The sequence below is a fragment of the Peromyscus maniculatus genome, chromosome 14 (genome assembly GCF_049852395.1).
Source record: "Peromyscus maniculatus bairdii isolate BWxNUB_F1_BW_parent chromosome 14, HU_Pman_BW_mat_3.1, whole genome shotgun sequence".
Taxonomy (NCBI): Eukaryota; Metazoa; Chordata; class Mammalia; order Rodentia; family Cricetidae; genus Peromyscus; species Peromyscus maniculatus.
In genome coordinates, this window is record NC_134865.1 from 37,666,628 (window position 1) to 37,689,859 (window position 23,232).

Below are 23,232 nucleotides of genomic sequence, written 5' to 3' on the forward strand. Positions count from 1 at the left end.
CACAGTTGGCCCCCCAGTGAGCTCTCTCTTACTCCTTCTGAAGTGAGAACCATGGTTTTGAGGTATTGAGAAGCCCCTCTATGATACTGAAGCCTCTAAGACCAAAGTCAAGGAGTTTTCAATCTTCTAAGAATAGGAGATGACTGATCTTCTCTCAACAAGTTAAAACTCCTGCAGTCGTGGCATGGAATTCCTATTTCTCTTGTATTTTTCACAACTCTGCTCTCACATGCTGCCTACCCTCCATTCATCCTACAAATAGTTATTGACTGGGCAGAGAACAAAGTGGATGATGACCCCTGTTCTCAATGAGTGTGCATGATAGGCGAACACAGACAATACACAGGATGAATAAATAAAATATGTAGCATGGTGGACAATGATAATTTCTAAGATTACAAATAAAGGGGCAGACAATAGAGGAAATAGTGGGTAGGAATCATTATTATTTCTCTAAAAAAGTGACATTAGGTTAGAAGCTCAAGGAAATGAAAGAAGCGGGTGTTAGCTCATTTTCCACCTCTGTAACAAGTATGTGAGAGAGGTTATTTCAGCTCACAGGTTTGGAGAGTTCAGACTATGATTGGTTGGCCCCATTGTTTAGGGCCTTTAGCAAGACAGCAGATTGTGGAAGGAGCCCACAGTGGGGTAAAACCGTTCACCTCAAGCCTGGGAACGGAGAGTGAGAAAGGGCAGGAGTCCCACGGTTCCCTTCTGGGCACCCCCAGGCCCCTGACTTCCACTCAGATGACTCCACCAGCTCCCAATAGGGTCACCCTGGAGACTGAGCCTTGGGCCTCTGAGGAACACTGTGGAGACCTGGGGGAGGGGCATTCCAGAAACAGGTGCAATGCCCTGGGGCTAGCGCCTTGGTGGTCTGTGTAAGGAGCATCAGGAGCATCCCACTCTGGTGGGAGGAGCATGAGCAAGGAGGAGCTGAGGGCAGGGAGATAGAGTAGGGGCAGGTGAGAAGAGGAGGAGTTTCCCCATCCTCAGGAGCAGGCTGACAGGATCTGACCCTGCCTGCCTGCCTCCAGCTGCGGTATTAGAAGCAATCTGAGGACTCCAGGGCAGAAGTGGAGAGCCATGAGGAGGAGGCTTGTGCACTGAGAATGAAGCAGAGGTGTCTAGCCTCAGCCTAGGTTAGAAGGCCGATTCAGCCGCCATTTGTTAGGGGAAATATTGAATTACATCTTTTTGCCAGCATCATGTTGACCGAGAGAGCAGCCAACGGGACGCTGCTTTTGGACCTGAACAAGTTCTGCTTTGATGATGACAGCGAAGCTCCAAACAACAAATTCAACTTCACCACGCCATCTGGAGTGGGGAGCAGCCGCAGATTTTCACAGCATCCAGCTGGCTCTGGGAGAATTGTGGTCAGTTCATGGTCATTGCCTCATTAAAAGGACACTGGGGAAGCTGGTCCAACATGCATGGTGCTTTTGCTACCCTGCAGAGAGAAATTTGCAAGACAGCCTCCTCTCAGAGCCACCATAACTGACAGACTTAATAGTGGCTGTGCGCTCCTGTCGGCTCTTTATTTTTCTCAGGCTTCAGCAGCATTCATTTCGCAGAGCTGTGCTGGGGGCTGAGGACTTTGCCTGCCTTTCCTTTGCATGCCTGTTTAGTGAGCCGTTATAAACATGGCAGTGCCCTTGGTGCACAAGCTCTTCTGTTACTTGAGGTGCAAGGGAGAGAGAACAGCCTGAGCCGTCTTGGTAGATTCTGCATCACAGAACCACCAGGGACCCCACAGAGCACAGAACAAGGAGGGAGTGGAAAGTCTGCGCAGGAGCAGAGGCAGAACTGGACGATGGGTATGAAAGGCGAGGTCCAGCAAGGTTGTGCGGCTTCTGTTCACACAGGGCTCCTGCTGCAGGGTGTGGGGAAAAGAGCAGAAAGGAAGACTATGGCAGGAGTCGTGAGAGGTATTTCCAGCAGACCTTGGAGATGACAGCAAGCTGCCCACCACTTTTCTCCTTAGCCTGCCTCCTTTTCTACCTCCCATCTCAAGCTGTCTTCAGTCCCCTAGAAAGTCACGGTGTCATTAAAAAAAAAAAAAAACTAATTTCAATTTTTGGGAAATTCATATTTTTCTTAGTTTCTTAATCCATAGCCACCATTTAAAATACAGAAAACACTGAAGAACATTACCATATGGGAGTGAACACTGTCAACATCTTGACACATTTTTCATTTCTATGTGGTTTTATGTATCTAGATATATTTGTATGAGTATATTAAATAATAGAAACTATTCCTGTATAAAGGGTTTCCTTTTGTACTTTTCTTTAACTGTTCTGGAGGTGTGAATCTTGTTTGTTGGGCAATAGTGCTAGCTGGGCAGACGTCTTTAGAGATAGATTTTTCTCCTTTGGTAAATTCTTCTGAGTTGTCTAGCTACACTAGAGTTATGTCTCAAAACACCTCAAATGCCCCAGCAAACTGTTTCCCCAAGGATGCTGGCGATTTACACAGCCACTAACTATATGAAAATAGATTCGTCGGTTCAATAATATGACTGTTTATCCTATGTAATCTAGTATCTCTGTTTTGACCTAGTTAATTGGTGATCTAGATTATGAAAATCCAAGCAACCTAGCAGCTGGCAATAAGTACAGTGTGATAATCCAAGTGCAAGATGTCGCCCCTCCGTACTATAAAAGCAAGTACCCTTTGGTTTACTTCAGAGGGCATCTCCCCGGGCATCGATGACTGAATTGCATTAGATACTTCTAGGTATTGGGCACATGGTCTCTTGTTACATCCACCAATCAGGCCCCAACAGCTACTTCCTTTTTGGCTGAGATCCAGCGTCCTCAGGGTCTCTCTGCCTCCCGCCCTCCCCACTCTGCTTCTCTACTTCTGTCAGTGGTTTTTCAGGAAATACAAAGGCCAGCGTAGAACTTCCCTGAATGCGTGTTGCAGTTGTCAAGTTCACTTTTAAACTCTTTGGTTTGGCATACAAGCACTTCCAGGATCTGGCTACGGCCTAACTTGCTAGTGGTACCTCCCATCCCTCCCCCATCCAACTTTCTTTTCTTCAGGGGCAGCTGCCCTGCAGAATCACAGTTTATACTGTGGTGTTTTTGGTCATGGCTAGGACGCTCCCTCCATTCCCATAACACCCCCTCTCCACACTCTCCATTTCACACTAGCCTAATCCCACACTGTCCCACACTGTCCTCTGTCCCACACTGTCCCACACTGTCCTCACACTGTCCCACACAGTCCCACGCTGTCCCACACAGTCCCACACTGTCCCACACTGTCCCACACTGTCCCACACTGTCCCCACACTGTCCTCTGTCCCCACGCTGTCCCACACTGTCCCACACTGTCCCCACACTGTCCTCTGTCCCCACGCTGTCCCACAATGTCCCACACTGTCCCACACTGTCCCACGCTGTCCCACACTGTCCCACACTGTCCCCACACTGTCCTCTGTCCCCACGCTGTCCCACACTGTCCCACACTGTCCCCACACTGTCCTCTGTCCCCACGCTGTCCCACACTGTCCCACACTGTCCCACACAGTCCCACGCTGTCCACACTGTCCCACACTGTCCCACACTGTCCCACACTGTCCCCACACTGTCCTCACACTGTCCCACACTGTCCTCACATGTCCTCACACTGTCCCCACACTGTCCTCACACTGTCCCACACTGTCCTCACACTGTCCCCACACTGTCCCCACACTGTCTTCACACTGTCCCACACTGTCCTCACATGTCCTCACACTGTCCCCACACTGTCCTCACACTGTCCCACACTGTCCCACACTGTCATCACACTGTCCCTCACTGTCCCACACTGTCCCCACACTGTCCCACACTGTCCTCTGTCCCCACACTGTCCCACACTGTCCCACACTGTCCCACACTGTCCCCACACTGTCTCACACTGTCCCACACTGTCCACACTGTCCACACTGTCCCACACTGTCTCACACTGTCCTCACACTGTCCACACTGTCCCACACTGTCCCCCACTGTCCCCCACTGTCCCCACACTGTCCCCACACTGTCCCCACACTGTCCTCACACTGTCCCACACTGTCCTCACATGTCCTCACACTGTCCCCACACTGTCTTCACACTGTCCCACACTGTCCCACACTGTCATCACACTGTCCCCACACTGTCCCTCACTGTCCCACACTGTCCCCACACTGTCCCACACTGTCCTCTGTCCCCACACTGTCCCACACTGTCCCACACTGTACCACACTGTCCCCACACTGTCCCACACTGTCCCACACTGTCCACACTGTCTACACTGTCCCACACTGTCTCACACTGTCCTCACACTGTCCACACTGTCCCACACTGTCCCACACTGTCCCACACTGTCCCCACGCTGTCCACACACTGTCCCCACACTGTCGCACACTGTCCCACACTGTCCCCACACTGTCCCACAGTGTCCCACACTGTCCCCACTGTCCCCACACTGTCCCACACTGTCCCACACTGTCCACACTGTCCCACACTGTCCCACACTGTCCACACTGTCCCACACTGTCCCCACACTGTCCCACACTGTCCCCACACTGTCCCACACTGTCCCCATACTGTCCCCATACTGTCCCCACACTGTCCCACACTGTCCCCACACTGTCCCACACTGTCCCACACTGTCCCACACTGTCCTCTGTCCCACACTATCCTCACAGTGTCCCACAGTGTCCCACACTGCCCCACACTGCCCCACACTGTCCACACACTGTCCCACACTGTCCCACACTGTCCCCACACTGTCTCACACTGTCCCACACTGTCCCACACTGTCCACACACTGTCCTGCACTGTCCCCACACTGTCCCACACTGTCCCCACAGTCCCACACTGTCCCACACTGTCCCCACACTGTCTCACACTGTCTCACACTGTCCCACACTGTCCTATGCTGTCTCACACTGTCCCACACTGTCACACACTGTCCCGCACTGTCCCCACACTGTCCCACACTGTCCCCACAGTCCCACACTGTCCCACACTGTCCCCACACTGTCCCACACTGTCTCACACTGTCCCACACTGTCCCCACACTGTCCCACACTGTCCCACACTGTCCCCACATTGTCCCACACTGTCCCCACACTGTCCCCACACTGTCCCCACACTGTCCCACACTGACACCACACTGTCCCACACTGTCCACACACTGTCCCGCACTGTCCTCTGTCCCACACTGTCCCCACACTGTCTCACACAGTCTCACACTGTCCCACACTGTCCTATGCTGTCTCACACTGTCCTACACTGTCCCACACTGTCCCACACTGTCCCACACGGTCCTCTGTCCCCACACTGTCCCCACACTGTCCCACACTGTCTCACACTGTCCCACACTGTCCCACACTGTCCCACACGGTCCTCTGTCTCCACACTGTCCCCACACTGTCTCACACTGTCCCACACTGTCCTGTGCTGTCTCACACTGTCCCACACTTTCCCACACAGTCCTCTGTCCCCACACTGTCCCCACACTGTCCCACACTTTCCCACACTGTCCCACACTGTCCCACACTGTCCCATACTGTCTCACACTGTCCCACACTGTCCCCACACTGTCCCACACTGTCCCACACTGTCCCACACTGTCCCCACACAGTCCCACACTGTCCCCATATTGTCCCACATTGTCCACACTGTCCCACACTGTCCCACACTGTCCACACACTGTCCTCTGTCCCCACGCTGTCCCACACTGTACCACACTGTCCCACACTGTCCCACACTGTCCTCACACTTTCCCACACTGTCCCACACTGTCCCACACTGTCCTCTGTCCCCACACTGTCCCACACTGTCCCACACTGTCCCCACACTGTCCCACACTGTCCCACACTGTCCCACACTGTCCCCACACTGTCCCACACTGTCCCACACTGTCCCACACTGTCCCCACACTGTCCCACACTGTCCCCACACAGTCCCACACTGTCCCCACATTGTCCCACACTGTCCCACACTGTCCCACACTGTCCCACACTGTCCCCACACTGTCCCCACACTATCACACACTGTCCCCACACTGTCCCCACACTATCACACACTGTCCACACACTGTCCCCACACTGTCCCCACACTGTCCTCACACTGTCCCACACTGTCCCACACTGTCCCCACACTGTCCCACACTGTCCCCACACTGTCCCCACACTGTCCCACAGTGTCCCACACTGTCCCACACTGTCCCCACACTGTCCCCACTCTGTCCCACACTGTCCCACACTGTCCCACATACTGTCCACACTGTCCCCACACTGTCCCCACACTGTCCCCACACTGTCCCCACACTATCACACACTGTCCCCACACTGTCCCCACACTGTCCTCACACTGTCCCACACTGTCCCACACTGTCCCCACACTGTCCCACACTGTCCCCACACTGTCCCCACACTGTCCCACAGTGTCCCACACTGTCCCACACTGTCCCCACACTGTCCCCACTCTGTCCCACACTGTCCCACATACTGTCCACACTGTCCCACACTGTCCCCACACTGTCCCCACACTATCACACACTGTCCCCACACTGTCCCACACTGTCCCACACTGTCCCCACACTGTCCCCACACTGTCCCCACACTATCACACACTGTCCCCACACTGTCCCACACTGTCCCACACTGTCCCACACTGTCCCACACTGTCCTCACACTGTCCCACACTGTCCCACACTGTCCCCACACTGTCCCCACACTGTCCCACACTGTCCTCACACTGTCCTCACACTGTCCCACACTGTCCCCACACTGTCCCCACACTGTCCCACAGTGTCCCACACTGTCCCACACTGTCCCCACACTGTCCCCACACTGTCTCACACTGTCTCACACTGTCCCACACTGTTTCACACTGTCCCACACTGTCCACACACTGTCCCCACACTGTCCCACACTGTCCCACACTGTCCCCACACTGTCCCACACTGTCCCACAGTGTCCCACACTGTCCCCACACTATTACACACTGTCCCCACACTGTCCCCACACTATCACACACTGTCTCCACACTGCCCCACACTGTCCCCACACTGTCCCCACACTGTCCCACACTGTCCCCACACTGCCCCACACTGTCCTTACACTGTCCCACACTGTCCTCTGTCCCCACACTGTCCCACACTGTCCCACACTATCCCACACTGTTTTACACTGTCCCACACTGTCCCCACACTGTCCCACACTGTCCCACGCTGTCCCACACTGTCCCCACACTGCCCCACACTGTCCTTACACTGTCCCACACTGTCCTCTGTCCCCACACTGTCCCACACTGTCCCACACTATCCCACACTGTTTTACACTGTCCCACACTGTCCCCACACTGTCCCACACTGTCCCACGCTGTCCCACACTGTCCCACACTGTCCCACACTGTACCACACTGTCCCCACACTGTCCCACACTGTCCCACACTGTCTCACACTGTCCCACACTGTCCCCACACTGTCCCACACTGTCCCACACTGTCCCCACACTGTCTCACACTGTCTCACACTGTCCCACACTGTCCCACACTGTCCCCACACTGTCCCACACTGTCCCCACACTGTCCACACTGTCCCCACACTGTCCCCACACTATCACACACTGTCTCCACACTGTCCCCACACTGCCCCACACTGTCCCCACACTGTCCCACACTGTCCCACGCTGTCCCACACTGTCCCACACTGTCCCCACACTGTCTCACACTGTCCCACACTGTTTTACACTGTCCCACACTGTCCCCATACTGTCCCACACTGTCCCACACTGTCCCACACTGTCCCACACTGTCCCCACACTGTCCCACACTGTAACCATACTGTCCCCACAGTCCCACACTGTCCCACACTGTCCCACACTGTCCCACACTGTCCTCACACTTTCCCACACTGTCCCACACTGTCCCCCACTGTCCCCACAGTCCCACACTGTCCCACAATATCCCACACTGTCCCCACAGTCCCACACTGTCCCCACACTGTCCCACACTGTCCCCACACTGTCCACACTTTCCCCACACTGTCCCACACTGTCCCACACTGTCTCACACTGTCCCACACTGTCTCCACACTGTCCCCACATTGTCCCACATTGTCCCCACACTGTCCCACACTGTCCCACCCTGTCCCACACTGTCCCACACTGTCCCCACATTCCCACACTGTCCCACACTGTCCCACACTGTCCCACACTGTCCCACACTGTCCCACACTGTCCTCACACTTTCCCACACTGTCCCACACTGTCCCACACTGTCTCACACTGTCCCACACTGTCTCCACACTGTCCCACACTGTCCCGCACTGTCCCACACTGTCCCGCACTGTCCCGCACTGTCCCCATTTTCATACTGGTCCATTTGCTTCTCTCAATCCTTGTCAGGCTTTTCTCAAACTTCTTCCTCCAGTTCTACAGTGGCCTGTATTTGTGTTGTCGGGGAACGGAGGAGAGGACCATCTAGTGTCTTGGAGACAGGTCTTCACCTGTACCCAAGCCCAAACTTACAAGATGTTTTCAAAACGCCCACTGAACAGATGGGTGCAGGTTGTGATGTTAATTTGTTTCTATTTCCATTTTTAGATAGCATCTACGTTTCCATCCTAACAAGCCCGGAAAATGAATTTCCTCTCATCTTTGATAGACCATCATACATGTTTGATGTGTCAGAAACAAGACCAGGTGGGTAGGGGCCAAGTCACAGGCCATAGGCTCTTGTCAGGCTTCATCTGACTTCAGGCTCTGTGGACGCATGGCACCCGGCAGAGACCACCAATAGGTTTTCACAGGTTCATGGCTGATTTGTGTTTATTGCATCTTTCTCTTCCTCCCTCCCTCCCTCTCTCCCTCCCTCCCCCCCCCTCCTCCTCCTCTCTCTCATTGCTCTCACCACTGCAGAGACCTACAGGTGAAACATGGATTGTAAAAACTTGATTAACCTGCATTTCTCCGAATGCCCTGATTGCTTCCTTGTCTGTCTGCCTGATTTCTGCTAATCCTCTGTGTTATAGACTAAGTTTTCTCTTGGTCTCTTCTGTGATTTTTAACAGGCTCACTCAGAGAATTGGGATTTTCAAGTAGGGAAAAGATTTCCCACTTCTCTAGTCCCTTTATTTAAAGACAAAATAAGAGCACATTCCTCTTCTTGAGTTCACTGGCAGTCTCATTTTCTGCCTTTATAATGATACTTTGATTTTTGTGGTCTATTTGCCCTTAAGAAAAGAGTCCCAGCCGGGCGTTGGTGGCGCACGCCTTTAATCCCAGCACTCGGGAGGCAGAGGCAGGCGGATCTCTGTGAGTTCAAGGCCAGCCTGGGCTACCAAGTGAGTTCCAGGAAAGGCGCAAAGCTACACAAAGGAACCCTGTCTCGAAAAACCAAAAAAAAAAAAAAAAAAAAAAAAAAAGAAAAGAGTCCCAGCCGGGCGTTGGTGGCGCACGCCTTTAATCCCAGCACTCGGGAGGCAGAGGCAGGCGGATCTCTGTGAGTTCAAGGCCAGCCTGGGCTACCAAGTGAGTTCCAGGAAAGGCGCAAAGCTACACAGAGAAACCCTGTCTCGAAAAAACCAAAAAAAAAAAAAAAAAGAAAAAGAAAAAAAGAAAAGAGTCCCATGACCGACATGGTGGTCCATGCCTGTAATCCTAGCACTTGGGAGGTGAAGGCTGGAGGAGCAAGTTTAGAGCCACCTGCTATTATATAGCAAGTTCAAAACCAGCCTGGATTGCATGAGACCCTGCCAGAACACACACACACACACACACACACACACACACACACACACAGCACTACACACACACACACACACACACACACACACACTCACACACAGAACACACACTCACACACAGAACACACATACACGGTGAGGGGACAGAAATGGTAAGGAGGCAGGCAGATAGATGATAGAGAGAGGGAGGTGGAAAATGAGAACGAGAGAGAGAGAGAGAGAGAGAGAGAGAGAGAGAGAGAGAGAGAGAGAGAGAGAGAGAATCTCTGCTCCCTGCTCCAGTTTCTCTTCATCTCTCCTAACCTGAAGGTAATGGTTGCTAGCTTTCTGTTATCCAGCATGTTCTGTCAGATCAATAGGTCATCCCTGGCCATGTACCTTGAGATCACGGGTATTTCTTCTAGAATGAAAAACCAAACCAAATCAATCAGAGCATCCCACCCCAATTATTCCTATGCATTTTGTTATCATGACGTCTCTATTTTCTGATGTTGTTCCAAAACAAAACACAAGAAGATAGTCCAGAGAGCACAGTTAGTTCCTTACAGGGAGCACAGTTGTTAGCTCTTTACAGGGAGCACTGTTAACTCCTTACAGGAATCACAATTGTTAGCTTCTTACAGGGACACAATTGTTAGCTCCTTACAGGGAGCACTGTTAGCTCCTTACAGGAATCACAATTGTTAGCTTCTTACAGGGAACACAGTTAGCTCCTTACAGGGACACAATTGTTAACTCCTTACAGGGAGCACGGTTAACTCCTTACAGGGAGCACTGTTAGCTCCTTACAGAGAACACAGCTTCTTACATATTACCCTGTGTGCTTTATATGTTCAACAGGACCAAACAGTTCACAAATCCTCTGGCCTTAGTACTGTGGTATTGGCTGTCTTCCCTGGGTCACACACTTGGTGCTGGCCTGTAGAATTGAGTGACTTGGTCTCTGCCTACAGGAGTAAAATTTTTGAGAAAGGACTTCTACAAAACAAGCAACCCAGAACTTCAACAGCCCTACCAACACTTGTAAAATAAGCAGAAATAGCAGAATTTCAACATCTAGACTCAGAATTCATCCATTGCTATATTCCCTTTTAAAGCTTTATTTATTTTTATATTATGTGTATGAATGCTTGCCTGTGTGTATACGTACATTGTGTGAGTGCCTGGTGCCTACAGAGGCCAGAAGAGAGTATCAGATCTCCCCACACTGTGGTGACCAAAGGCTGCAAGCTACCATGTGGGCGCTGAAAATCAAATCCGGGTCCTCCGAAGGAGCAACAGGTGCTCTTAACCGCCGAGCCACCTCTTCAGCTCCAACAGCTCAGTTTAGAACACTTGAAAAGTGCAAGAGACTTTAGCTGTATTACTGCTGAAGGTTGGGTGTAGGAGTGTGCATGCTTGTTCTCACCGTTCATGGTGGTGACGTAATGGGTGTCCTTGAGCTCCTGTAGGGTATGAATTCTCTCCCACCTCGAGCACTGCTTGGACTGGTGGTCCAGTCACTTCCTGGGTGCTTATTTGCATTATTTGAATTTAATAGACTTGAATATTTAAAATACATAGGCTTCTGACAACTAGGAAGCCCCCAAAAGTCTGCCAGTGTCAATGAGGATACCTCGCCTCACACCACTATTAATCGCTCTCTATTCCCGCAGCTAGAACCCGAGTTGGGCAGGTGCGAGCCACCGACGCAGACTTGCCCCAGCGTAGCGTGGTGTATTCCATATCCAGCGGAGGGGCCAGCCTCCGGTACCCAAACATCTTTTGGATTAATCCCAAGACAGGCGAACTCCAGCTAGTAACTAAAGCAGACCATGAGACCACTCCCGTCTACATTCTCACGGTCGAGGCCTCCAATGGCGAGGACACGAGCTCTGTCACTGTGAGTTGGGGCTGTTGGGTCTCTCCACCGTCCCCCAGCTGGTTGACTCGGGCTCTCCCTGGCCCCCTCAGCATGTGGTACAGCAAGAGGGGTCCGTGAAGGGGAGAGTAAGTAGTACTTCCCAGGACATAAAGATCACTTTATTTGAGGCTCACATTTGTGGGTGAAGTGTTAAGACTGACGGCAAGTCTGCTGCATCCACAAAGCCACTTTGTGTGACAAAGTCCCCCTTAGTGCCCTTTAAATCTTGCTGTCTTCCACCGGTTGGTGGTAAGTGGCAAGCTGCCAAAGTGGGTCGGTTTTGTAGTTCTTAATCTCTTCCTGAAGCAGCATTGCCTGTTTCTGCCCTCTGCCATGCTCACCAGATGGGGTGGCATTGCCTGTTTCTGCCCTCTGCCATGCTCACCAGATGGGGCGGTATTGCCTGTTTCTGCCCCATCCACATGCTCACCAGGTGGGGTAGATATTACATGATGTTGTGACTCGACCTTGTACCATGATGATAAAATTGCTGACTCTGGCTACTGTTGAAGTAAAGAGAGGTACCCTGGCTCCTGATTCAAACCCATCTGTTTGGGCCTTTGGTGAGGGTGGCATGTGGTGGGAATATGTGTTTTTATAGGGTTTTTTGGGGGGGTATTTTTGTTTTTGCTTTTTGTTGTTGTTGTTGTTGTTATTGTTTTGTTTTGAGACAGGGTTTCTCTGTGTAAACACTCTGGCTGGCCTGCAATTTGCTCTGTAGATCAGGCTGGCCTTGAACTCACAGAGATCCACTTGCCTCTGCCTCTGGGATTAAGGGTGTGCTCCACCACTGCCCGGCAACAATATGTGTTTTAGACAATGCTCACTCACATTTCAAGAGTCAGGACGTAAGGAGAAGACAGGCTAGGGTCCCCCAGTCCCTTTGAGAGTATCCCCTTAATGACCTGTGGATGTCCCATGAGACCCCACCACCCATAGTAACTGCACTCCACAGCAGTACCAGACTGGGCACACGCCTCTGGCACATGGACCTGTGAGGGACCCACATCTGTTTGCAGACGTCTGCTGCTCAGCGTTCCATGGTGAGGCTGTCACTGAATGCAGATTCTCAGTGCACAGTGTGCGGCACCTGAGTCCAACTCCCAGGGGTACCGTGCTGTGCACGGGCATCGCTGATGGTCTAGTGGGTCTGTGGGGTGAGTGTTGCAATGCTCTGAGGGCTACGTGATGGCCATAAAGATCCATTAGTACAGTGGAAAGGTATGGGGGAAGTGACATGGCTGGCAGCTGGCAGCTAGCAGTGTGGTAGGGACAGCAACCGGCTTGCAGTGAGGAAAATGAATTCATTTCTTAGCCACGCTCCCAATTTTCTGAGGGGATATGAGCAAGGCTTATCTCTATGACCCTATTTCTCTAGAAAGTCATGTGATAAACCAGTGCCCGAGTAGTTCAGTTCCTCTGGTGACTTGCTTTGAATTAATGGGATGAAGTTCTCAGCGATGCATGAGGCTCGGAATTGCTGGCCAAGGAAATTTGGAGATAATTGCAGTGTTTGTTAGGCTGTATTTTTTTTCTTTTTTCATTTTTTTTTTAAAGAGAAAAATGAATGGACTCCACTCTGGGAGCTAACTAGAGTGAACATTTCAATTTATTCCCAGTCTCAGAAATAGCTGAAATCCCTAAATTTCAAAAGTAGAATGCATACGACTCAAAATTCATAAGCCTTTAAAAAAGGGCGATGAGCCGAAATGATCACATAAGTCCCTTTCAGGGCTGACACTGTGGGATCCGGTGCCGGCAGAGTCCTAGTCAGTTCACCAGGCCTGGGACACAGCAATGAGAGCTGCCGGGCAGCTGAGGACTCTGCCGTGCTAACAGCCAAGCTGTAGACCTTCCCTCTAGCCCCTTGCTTCTTAGGCCTGCCTGCAGAGAAGTCAGCTGAGGAACGTAACAGAAAGTGTCTGGGCCCCACCCTCCAGGGACTCCAGGTAGGCACAAGAAAACGGATCCAGAGTTGAGAGTCATTGTGATGTACAACAAAACTAGAGACTAATTTCAGGTTCACAGGGGACGGTGCATAAGTAAATATATGCATTCCCATAAGTTCATGGCCATTGTTGAGAGAATCTGGCATCATCTTTGGGAAGCATGTGTGTTGAGGGATGATGTTTGCATATCTGCATACTCTACATGCACACACATATGTCTGCACATGCACACACACAGCAGAGAACATGCACACACATACATCTGCACATGCACACACAGAGCAGAGAGCATGCACACACATGTCTGCACATGCACACACAGAGCAGAGAGCATGCACACACATACATCTGCACATGCACACACATAGCAGAGATGTTAACAGCAAAGGATTTTAGCAGGGCTATTACTACACTGAAATCTTAGCCAGCCCCTCACTATTTGAGTGGGTTTATGTCAATTACTCACTGTCTCTCAGCCACCTTTTCTCACCTGTAGATGGGAGCTATCACATTCTTACTCACATATGAAGTTAGATCAGTGAATTCATGCAAATTTCGTATCCCACACAGTGAGCACTCACTACATTTTAGCTCTTAAGAATAACTGTCCTGGGCTGATAAAATGGCTCAGTGGGTGAAGGTAGTTGCTGCCGAACCCAAAAACTTGAGTTTGATCCCTGGGATCCACACGGTGAAAGGAAAGACAGCCATAAGTTGTCCTCTGACTTCTGCCCACACAGCACACATACACACACTGAATAAAATGTAGTAATGTTTTAACCACCTTCCTGCTATTCTAGATCACTGTAAACATCATTGGAGAAAATGATGAAAAGCCAATGTGTACCCCAGAATTTTACTTCATGGCTATCCCAGTGGATCTGAAAGTTGGCACAAACATTCAGAATTTCAAGTTGACATGTACTGACCTTGATTCTAGCCCCAGATCTTTCCGATACTCCATTGGCTCAGGTATTGTACTTGGTATCAACAGTTCTGGGCCCTTCAGGGAGGGACAGAACACTGGGCTGTTGCTCATACACTGATGTGGGCGTGGGAGGGCGCATTTTGTGTGAGGAAGGAGGGCTGAGGAATACAAGGGTTCCTGCCTTTCCCAGTGCTCCATGAGTTTCTTTGCCTCACCTAGCTCTTCCAGAAACCCCCACAACCAGACTGACGCCCACATGGCTGTTCCAAGGCCCCAGGAAGGATGAATCCTTTTAATGGAATACTCTCCCCAAATTCCCAGAATATAATTAATGTAATTTATAAAAAATTTTAGTTCATTTCCTCACCACCTCTTCTTGAAAAGCCTGTTGGAGGGAGGGAACCCCAGGCCTCTCTCAGGATAAGAATAGATTAAATGCATTTTGAAGCGTGTCCTCAGCAACACTCTTCTGTTCCATTCATTTTCTTTCTTTAAAAACATGCCATTGTGGGAAGGAGAGGAAAAGAGCACCTCTCAATGGAGTCGAGACCAAAATAGCTCATCTAATGAGGTGCTGGGGCCAGAGATTTAAACCCAGACAAGCAGAGCAATTCCACAGGAAAACCTAAAAATCCATCTCGGCCACCTGCTGAGTCTGGCAGAGCAGTGGGAAGCCGCTGAGCCACCATGCCCCAAAACCAGGGGCAGACACTGCTAGAGACCACAGCTGCTGAGGGTGGAGATAATCCATACTGAAAGTCCCAAGGACCTTACGGAGCACTTTGCTGCTGAGGGAATAAAAATTGCATCATCTGCTCCATTTACTGTTTTCAGTCAGTAATGAGTCTGGAGACACCAGAGGATGAGCAAGAGCGGTAGTTGGGCGTGAATCCTTCCTGCCCCAGGTGCCTGGAGCTTCAAGTTGTGGGCCCCAACAGCTGTGTGTGTGTGTGTGTGTGTGTGTGTGTGTGTGTGTGTGTCTGTCTGTCTGTCTGTCTGTCTGTCTGTGTCTGTGTGTCTCTGTGTGTGTGTATGTGTGTATGTGTGTATGTGTATGTGTCTGTGTGTCTATGTCTGTCTGTGTGTATCTGTGTGTGTGTCTGTGTGTCTGTGTGTGTATGTGTCTATGTGTATCTGTGTGTGTGTCTGTGTGTATGTGCTGTGTATGTCTGTGTGTGTCTGTCTGTATGTGTGTATGTGTCTCTGTGTGTGTCTGTGTATGTGTGTGTATGTGTGTATGTATCTGTGTGTGTGTGTGTGTGTGTGTGTGTGTGTGTGTGTATGAGGCATTTGGGGAGAATTTCCAAGGACCTGGGCCTGAAGTCCTTGCAACTTCAGGAGGTGCCTTCCTTTAGGGGACTTCACCAGTGTGGCCAGACAGCTCCACAAAAGGCGTAGGGTGAACTTGGCCCATGGTTAGAGGTGTAGCTCACTCTAGGCTATTGCTGCCCACTCACTGGCCTCAGTAGGCATTTACATGTGCCTGCATTGCCATTAAATAAATGCTGCCTGCTAAACTATCAGGTGCTGGGGGATGTCTTTCTGTACGCTGTGAATATATGTTGTTCCCATTGATTAATAAACAAGCTTCTTTGGCCTGTGGCAAGGCAGCTCAGAGGCAGGCGGGAAATCCAAGGAAAGAGGCAGGGAAGAGAAAGACAGAGTCTGGAGAGAGGCCAGCAGCCACCAGGAAAAGCAAGATGTGAAAGTACTGGTAAGCCACAGCTACATGGCAAAACAGATTAATAGAAATGGGTTAATTTAAGAGGCAAGAGCTAGCTGGCAAGAGGCCTGCCATAGGCCACACAGTTTGTAAATAACATCAAGCCACTGAGTGATTATTTTATAAGGGACTATGGGACCATGGGGCCAGGCAAGACCAGAGGAAACCTTCTGACTACAGTCAGGACCTGCGCCAGGACGGTTAACTCTCCTTCTGTGGCCCTAGGACAGGGGTCTGGTTCTTTCCCAGTCCGTTCTCACTTGCAGAATATCACAGACTTAGCCTGTAACATAAAAAATAAAGTGTGGACATTTGAGGAAATAAAACAAATGGGATTTTTTCTTATCTCTATTTTATGCTCTTTTTATTTCTTTTGCCAACACTCTTGGATCAAATCTCATTTAGGCAACATCAACAGTCATTTCACCTTCTCCCCCAATGCTGGCTCCAACGTCACTCGTCTGCTGCTGGCATCCCACTTCGACTATGCTGGTGGCCTCGATAAGATCTGGGACTTCAAGCTGCTCGTCTACATCACTGATGACAACTTGCTGTCTGGCAGGAGAAGTGCCAGGGCTCTTGTTGAAACAGGGACGGTGACACTAAGTGTAAAAGTCACTCCTCACCCGACCTCGATCGTCACCACAGCTGCCAGGGTAAGGGTCCGGGACCTGTGGCCTCCAGCCTTAGCACTTACAGCAATGGAACCTTTGACCCCAAAGTGTGAGGCATTTGTTTGGAAGGACCATTGATTAGCAGATCGAAATCTGTGTAAGAGCCTGGGCATGTAGAGCCACTGACCTCTCACAGTAGAGAACACAGTGTGGGGACATGTGGTAGACCAAACAGTGGCCACTGCGGTAAAGACTGCATCACTGAAGGAAAACACCTGAGGGAAGCAACTCCAATTCCAAAGGTTATTTTGGCTCATAGTTTGCTAAATTTCATACCACAGGCGGATGGGCCTATGGTGAGGGAAGGCAGGGCAGAGAGGCTGAGGGAGGGCATCAGGGAGAGAGAGGGTGAGGGAGGGCATCAGGACAGAGAATGTGAGGGAGATCACCAGGGCAGAGAGGGGGTACTGCAGGGCAAGAGGAGCATCACTGCAGAAAAGGTGTACTTTCTTTCTCCTCTCTCCACCTCTTTCCTATTGGAGACCAGCCCCAATCTATCAAAATGTTATTGGGAGGAGTGAGGAATGAAGAATATAGAAGGAGATGACAAGAAAGACAGAGACACAGGGTAGCTTTGGGAGGGCTCTGGGTCAATACTCAGTCGTCCTGAGTTTAATCATGATGGACTTTTTATACACCAGCAAGGGGAGGAGCAAAGGATCTCCCCCTCTCAAGGTCAGGGTATGAAGTACCAACAAGTGTAGACCCTTCAAAACACCTGGTGACCACACCTGTGGTCAAATCGGTCTATCATTCAGCCCTGTTGGGTAAAGCAAGCTCAGATTCTCTGACCTTGAGTAAGGCCTTACTAGGGAACCTCTGTGGGCCCACACAGATGTCCCCTTCTCTATAATATAAAGATTTCAAGTGAGGGTACAGAGCTTAGCTCTATGCAACTCTGCATCAGCTTTCCACTAAGAGCTTGCAAGTAGATGGAATAATCAGAGCTCTTGCTCCTTATGGCTGCTGTACCTCCTAGTAGAAGATGATCAAGATGGAATGGCCTTTTTAAATGGGTCCTGGGTATTTATAGCAATTTTAGCTGCCTCAAACCTATTTAAATTAATGAGCTTCTGATGTAACTGCGTCAAATAAATCAGTAAACTCCTAATATCAAATCTGAGGACTCCTTAGCATCACCATTAACATTACAGGTTAACATCATAATTCTAGTATGAATATTACTAAACATAATTACAATTACAATTCTCCCAAACTTATATCCAAAAGTAAACTCTTAATAGAACTATCTACACTTCATGAATTTTAGCAAACATCCAAAAGCAGTTTCTTAATAGAACCTTTTGCATTTCTTACCAACAAAACATAGGGTACATTAATACAGGCTAACATTATCCATATAAAAAACAAGAAATTTTTTTTCATAAAAATTAAAGAGACTGAGGAATATTAACTCCCCCTTTCTTTATATTTTTTTGAAGCTGCATCTTGAGCCTGGGTAGAAAATACAAACTTTTCTATTCCTACACAAAACTGTTCCATTTTTACACAAAACAGTTCCATTCCTGCACAAAACAGTTCATGAGTCACCACAGTTGGTAGAGGCATATATGCATACACAAAACAGTTTCATTTTTACACAAAACAGTTCGTAAGTCACAGTTGATTATGTGTGTGTGTGGGGGGGGGGCGTGAAATCAAAACTGTCCCATTACAATTGAACCACTCCTGTCCATCCCATTTCTTAAGTCTGAAAAGTTCAAAAAGTCAGTTCTGATACCAGTCTTAATGTTCCACTGAAAGCCCTGGACCAGGGCCTGGATTACCAGCTGCCCTGAAAGTTCTGGTATAGTTGCCCAAGTCATAATGAAGTGAAAAGCTCCAAATACGAACAAACCCACAACCAAACACGTGTCTCAGTTCCCTGGCCCGCTGGGTGTGTACCCCACAGGCATTCTCCTCTGGAGGCTTTATCTCTTGTGAAGCAGCCAAGGTGCCATGCACACTCCCTCCAGCTGCCCAATCAGCTCTCCGCCTGTGCTCTCCCAGGGTGTCCCTCACTCTGCTGTGGCTGCTGGGGTCCGAAGCCTCTGCTGCACTCTCCACGCCACAGCTGCTGTTCACGGTTTGCCTCTCCTGAGGCCAGGTGTCTCTGTTGGGCTCATCCTGGTCACAGAGTGTAGCCTCCAGCCATGTCAGTCCGGCTCTTGCAAGCGCGCTGGCTGACTGTGCTCTCTTCACTGAGGCTCCTTCTCGGCAGACCCTTGCTGTTCACCATGGCTCTCTCTGCATCTGTTGCCTGTGACTCAGTGATGCCCCTCGGGTCTCAGTGATGCTGATGCTAGGTCAGCGCCTGCTTCTGATGCCTCTGCTTGTGGTGGGGGCTTCTGAAGCCGATGCTTGTCCTCAGGCTGCTAAGTCCGCAGTGGCTGCTTGGTCCCGGACACTGCCCTTCCATTCCCCTCCCTGTCCAAGGCCCAAGGTTCCATGCCTGGGAAAACCTGCTCTTACCCTAAGTTACCTTCTACTAAGCCTAAGCTTTAACAATATCCTTATACCTAAAGCCTATATTTCTCAAACTTCAACAAAACTTTTATGACTTATTTATATTACAACTTGAGATCTAATTTAGGCCTGCATCCTTAACACTTATACATCTTTCTCAGACCTAAAAACAATCATAAACTCAAACCTTCGTGACTTGCTAGACCCTTGCAATTTTCTTAGCCTGTTCTTTAGGAGAGAGAGAGAGAGAGAGAGAGAGAGAGAGAAGGGAAGGGGGAGGGAGACTTCATACCACCTTCTGGCATCATATGTAGGAGACCAGCTCTGACCTGTTGAAGGGTTCTTGGGGGGAGAAGTGAGGAATAAGGAAGTATTAGATAGAAATACAGACAGATGATGAGAAAGACAGAAATACAGGATAGCTTCGGGAGGGCCCTGGGTCAATACCCAGTCACCTCGACTTTATTCATGATGGACTTTTTATACATCAGCAAGTGAAGGAGCAAAAGACCTCCCCCTGTCAAGGTCGGGGTATGAAGTACCAACAAGTGTAGATCCTTCAAAATACCTGGTAACTACGACCTTGGCCAAATCATCCTATTACGCAGCCCTGCTGGGCAAAGCAAGCTCGGAGTTTCTGACCTTGAGTCAGGCCTTACTAGGGAGTCCCTGTGGGCCCCCACACTTTCCCTCTGCTTCCCCTTCCCCCTCTCCATCCACATCCCTCTCCTCTTAGAAAACTGCCTGTGGATGGGGCTATCTGCTTCTCGGAGCCTTGCCAATAACTGGTGATGTTCACCTCTCTGTTACTGCAGTCAGTAGGCCCCAATGAGCTGGGTGGCTGTGGTGGCGCACACCTTTAATCCCAGCACTCAGGCAGCAGAGGCAGGAGGATCTCTATGAGTTTGAGGCCAGCCTGGTCTACAGAGCAAATTCTAGGACAGCCACGGATACACAGAGAAACCCTGTCTTGGGGGGAAAAAAAAAAGAAAGAAAGAAAGAAAAGGGGTAGACCCCGGTGAGTAGAGACTGTGGCAGCCATGTGTGGCTTTCTTTTGTGTAGCAGCAACCAAAGCACCCAACAGAACAACTTATGGTGAGGGCAGACTTAATTTGATTCACAATTCCATACAGCGTACCATGCTGCTTTGCCATGTACACTTGAAAGCAGTGGAGGAGGCCTCTTGCTTGATGACTCACAAAAAGCAGTTTTGGGAGGGGACCAGAAACCAGGTGTGACCTTGCAGGCACTCTCAGTGACCTTTTAGCTAGGCCTCAGCTCCTAAAATTTCTAGAACCTCATAAAATAGTGCTACCAGCTTGGGGAGCAAGCAGTTCCACACAAGAGCCTGAGGGGGCTTAGTTTTCAATTCATTCAATTAAAGCTTTCATGTGTTTTACATATGCTTGTATGTATATGTCTCCATGTCTGTCTGTGCACCACATGCATATAGATGCCCACAGAAGCCAGAGGAGGGCATGGGTTCCCTGGAACTGGAGTCACAGATGGTTGTGAGTCATCTGATGTGGGTGCTGGAAACCAAACCTGGGTCCTCTTCAAAGCAGTAAGTTCTCCTAACTGCTTAACCACCCATCTCTCCAGGCTTTTCCTTTTAGATTTTTATTGCAATTAGTTTGTTTGTTTGGGGGGGGATGTACATGCATGTCCTACATGTGTGCCACAGCTCACCTGTGGGAGTCAGAGGACAACTTGTAGGTATCCGTATTCTCCTTGTACCAGGGGAGGTCTAGGTCATCAGGCTTGGCAGCAAGCTCCTTTACCCACTAAACCTGTGGGAGTTTCATACTCAAACCATAACAAACCCTGGCGACTTCCACTATGGGGCGAGCTGGCAGGCTATCTTTAGGAAGAAACTGTCAAGTCTCTTAGGTTTACAGCCTAACCCACCACGCTATTTCCAATTCTGAAGTCTCCATGACTTGTTTGTTATCTGTCTCCCACTCTAGGAAGCAGATTCCGAACTTGAAGTTTCCCTGTGATCACAGCCCACTCATCTGGCAGTGGCAGCTGTGTCGAGTGAACACTGAAAAGCCTACAAGGTGTAAAAACAAAACACCAGCATTCATGGTTCCTGCCTTCCCAGTGAGAGACAATGGCTAAATTAGTCCCTGGACTGTGCTGTGCTGTAGCAGAGGAATAGCTAGTGGACCTTTCAACTCTGAGGAAGGGGAAGTGATCGCATTTAAGTCAGGAGCCAATCTGTAGTTCCCTAATTGTTCTGGGTTTTGATCCAACGGATGTAAACAAGGACAGGGTTGGGAGGAGCAGAACTATAGCACACAGATGTCAGGCTTGCAGGACAGGAACTGAGCAGCCCAGACACCGCACACCGGCAATGCTAAATGTCAGAGATGCTCCTGCCCACTCATTCTTCCCCTCTCTGTCCTTCAAGCCCAGGATCACCTACCAGATCCTCAGGGAAAACACGTATTCTCCATCAGCATGGTACGTGCCATTCATCATCACTCTGGGCTCCATGCTGCTTGTGGGTCTTCTGGGGTCCCTGACGGTCCTGCTGGCCAAAACCGTCTACAGACATTGCTCCTCCATGACCAGGAAGGACAAGAAACAGTTGTAAGTTCTGGTGGGCTGGGGCTTTCCTTTTTATTTTATTTTGGTTTTGTTTTGCTTTTTGTTTGTTTGTTTGTTTGTTTTTTGTACAGGGCAGGGTACCTGGCTTGAAGGAGAAAATAGGAATGAAGGAAAGAAATTCTAATTGCCTTGGGCCTGGGTACCCACTTTGTCACCCATGGGGCCAGGACACCTGTCCTTCATCTTATTCTAGCAACCTGCCCTGGTCCTGGTGGGATCTGGAGAAAGTGGGCTGTCACCGTTCCAGTGACCTTGCCCTGGATAAACGCCGCTGTGCGCGGCTGTGGAATATGATGTGTCTTCTCTGCGGTGTTTATGGGCAGGGATGGAGTTAGAGGAAGCGAAACAACAGCAGCAAAAGCAGACGAGGAAGTTAAACTTTGGGTAGCAGTGGCTCCCTTAGAGCTGTTAGACCATCCTTGTTCTCTTGCACGGAACCCCATCTCCCACCCTCTTGGAAACACACGAATGGAGTTTATCTCCCTGCTCTCACTTGCTCGGGCATATGATTCTTATGAGAACCTGTGTGTCACAGACTTCTCCTGGGGCCGGATTCATTTTCAGTAGCTCTTACAGCCAGGGCTCAATGGCTGTGAGCCAGGTGTTTGGAACCTGAGCGCTGTCACTTTCTGGGCACATGAGAACTCTCTCGTCATCAGTGTCCTCTGTAAGACAGCCACCTAAGCCACTTGCACAAAGGGCTCCGGGTGGCGTTCCTGACACCGGTAAATGCTCCGGTTGTCACGGCAATGTTTTTGAAGTTGCTGCGGTTTTAACTTCACAGCCAAGACCCAGTGAGCTCAGGATTCTAGACCCCAAATTTAATCATATGCCCAGATGTCCTGGGAGCTGGATGCCCTGACTTTCAGGACCCCTCAGTGGCAAAAAGGAATAAATGATAAGACTGAAATAGCTCTTAAGAGTATTTGAATATTAACTATAACTATCAAGTAATTTTGAGTGTCAGTATGTAAGATGGTATAAAAGAAAGACATTAGTTTAAAGATATGCATTGCATTCTACCATATTTATTGGAGAAGGTTTGTACTATTGACAACCTTGACTTCAGGTAAGAAATCCTTCAGCATCTGCTGAAATTTAAAAAAAAAAAATGTTTGCATTCTAGTTACAAATTGACTTTGAGAAAGATAGAAAAAAACCCACCCTGTTTCTAAAAGGGTCATATTTAAGCACATAAGGATGATGGTGTTACATATCCTTAAAAGATGTAAGCCAGGAGGTGGTG

The 23,232-nt window shown here is 49.7% G+C and overlaps 1 protein-coding gene across 1 annotated transcript in view; it reads left to right on the top strand.

Annotated features, from left to right (window-relative positions):
* Positions 1–23,232, top strand: part of Cdhr3 (cadherin related family member 3) — an 88,675-nt gene that overhangs the window by 58,870 nt on the left and 6,573 nt on the right. The window contains exons 9-15 of the mRNA XM_076550524.1: positions 1,205–1,376; positions 2,563–2,669; positions 8,592–8,686; positions 11,385–11,611; positions 14,382–14,553; positions 16,638–16,888; positions 21,787–21,968. Coding sequence (XP_076406639.1) covers positions 1,205–1,376; positions 2,563–2,669; positions 8,592–8,686; positions 11,385–11,611; positions 14,382–14,553; positions 16,638–16,888; positions 21,787–21,968 — 1,206 coding nt within the window. The remainder of the gene's footprint in view (positions 1–1,204; positions 1,377–2,562; positions 2,670–8,591; positions 8,687–11,384; positions 11,612–14,381; positions 14,554–16,637; positions 16,889–21,786; positions 21,969–23,232) is intronic.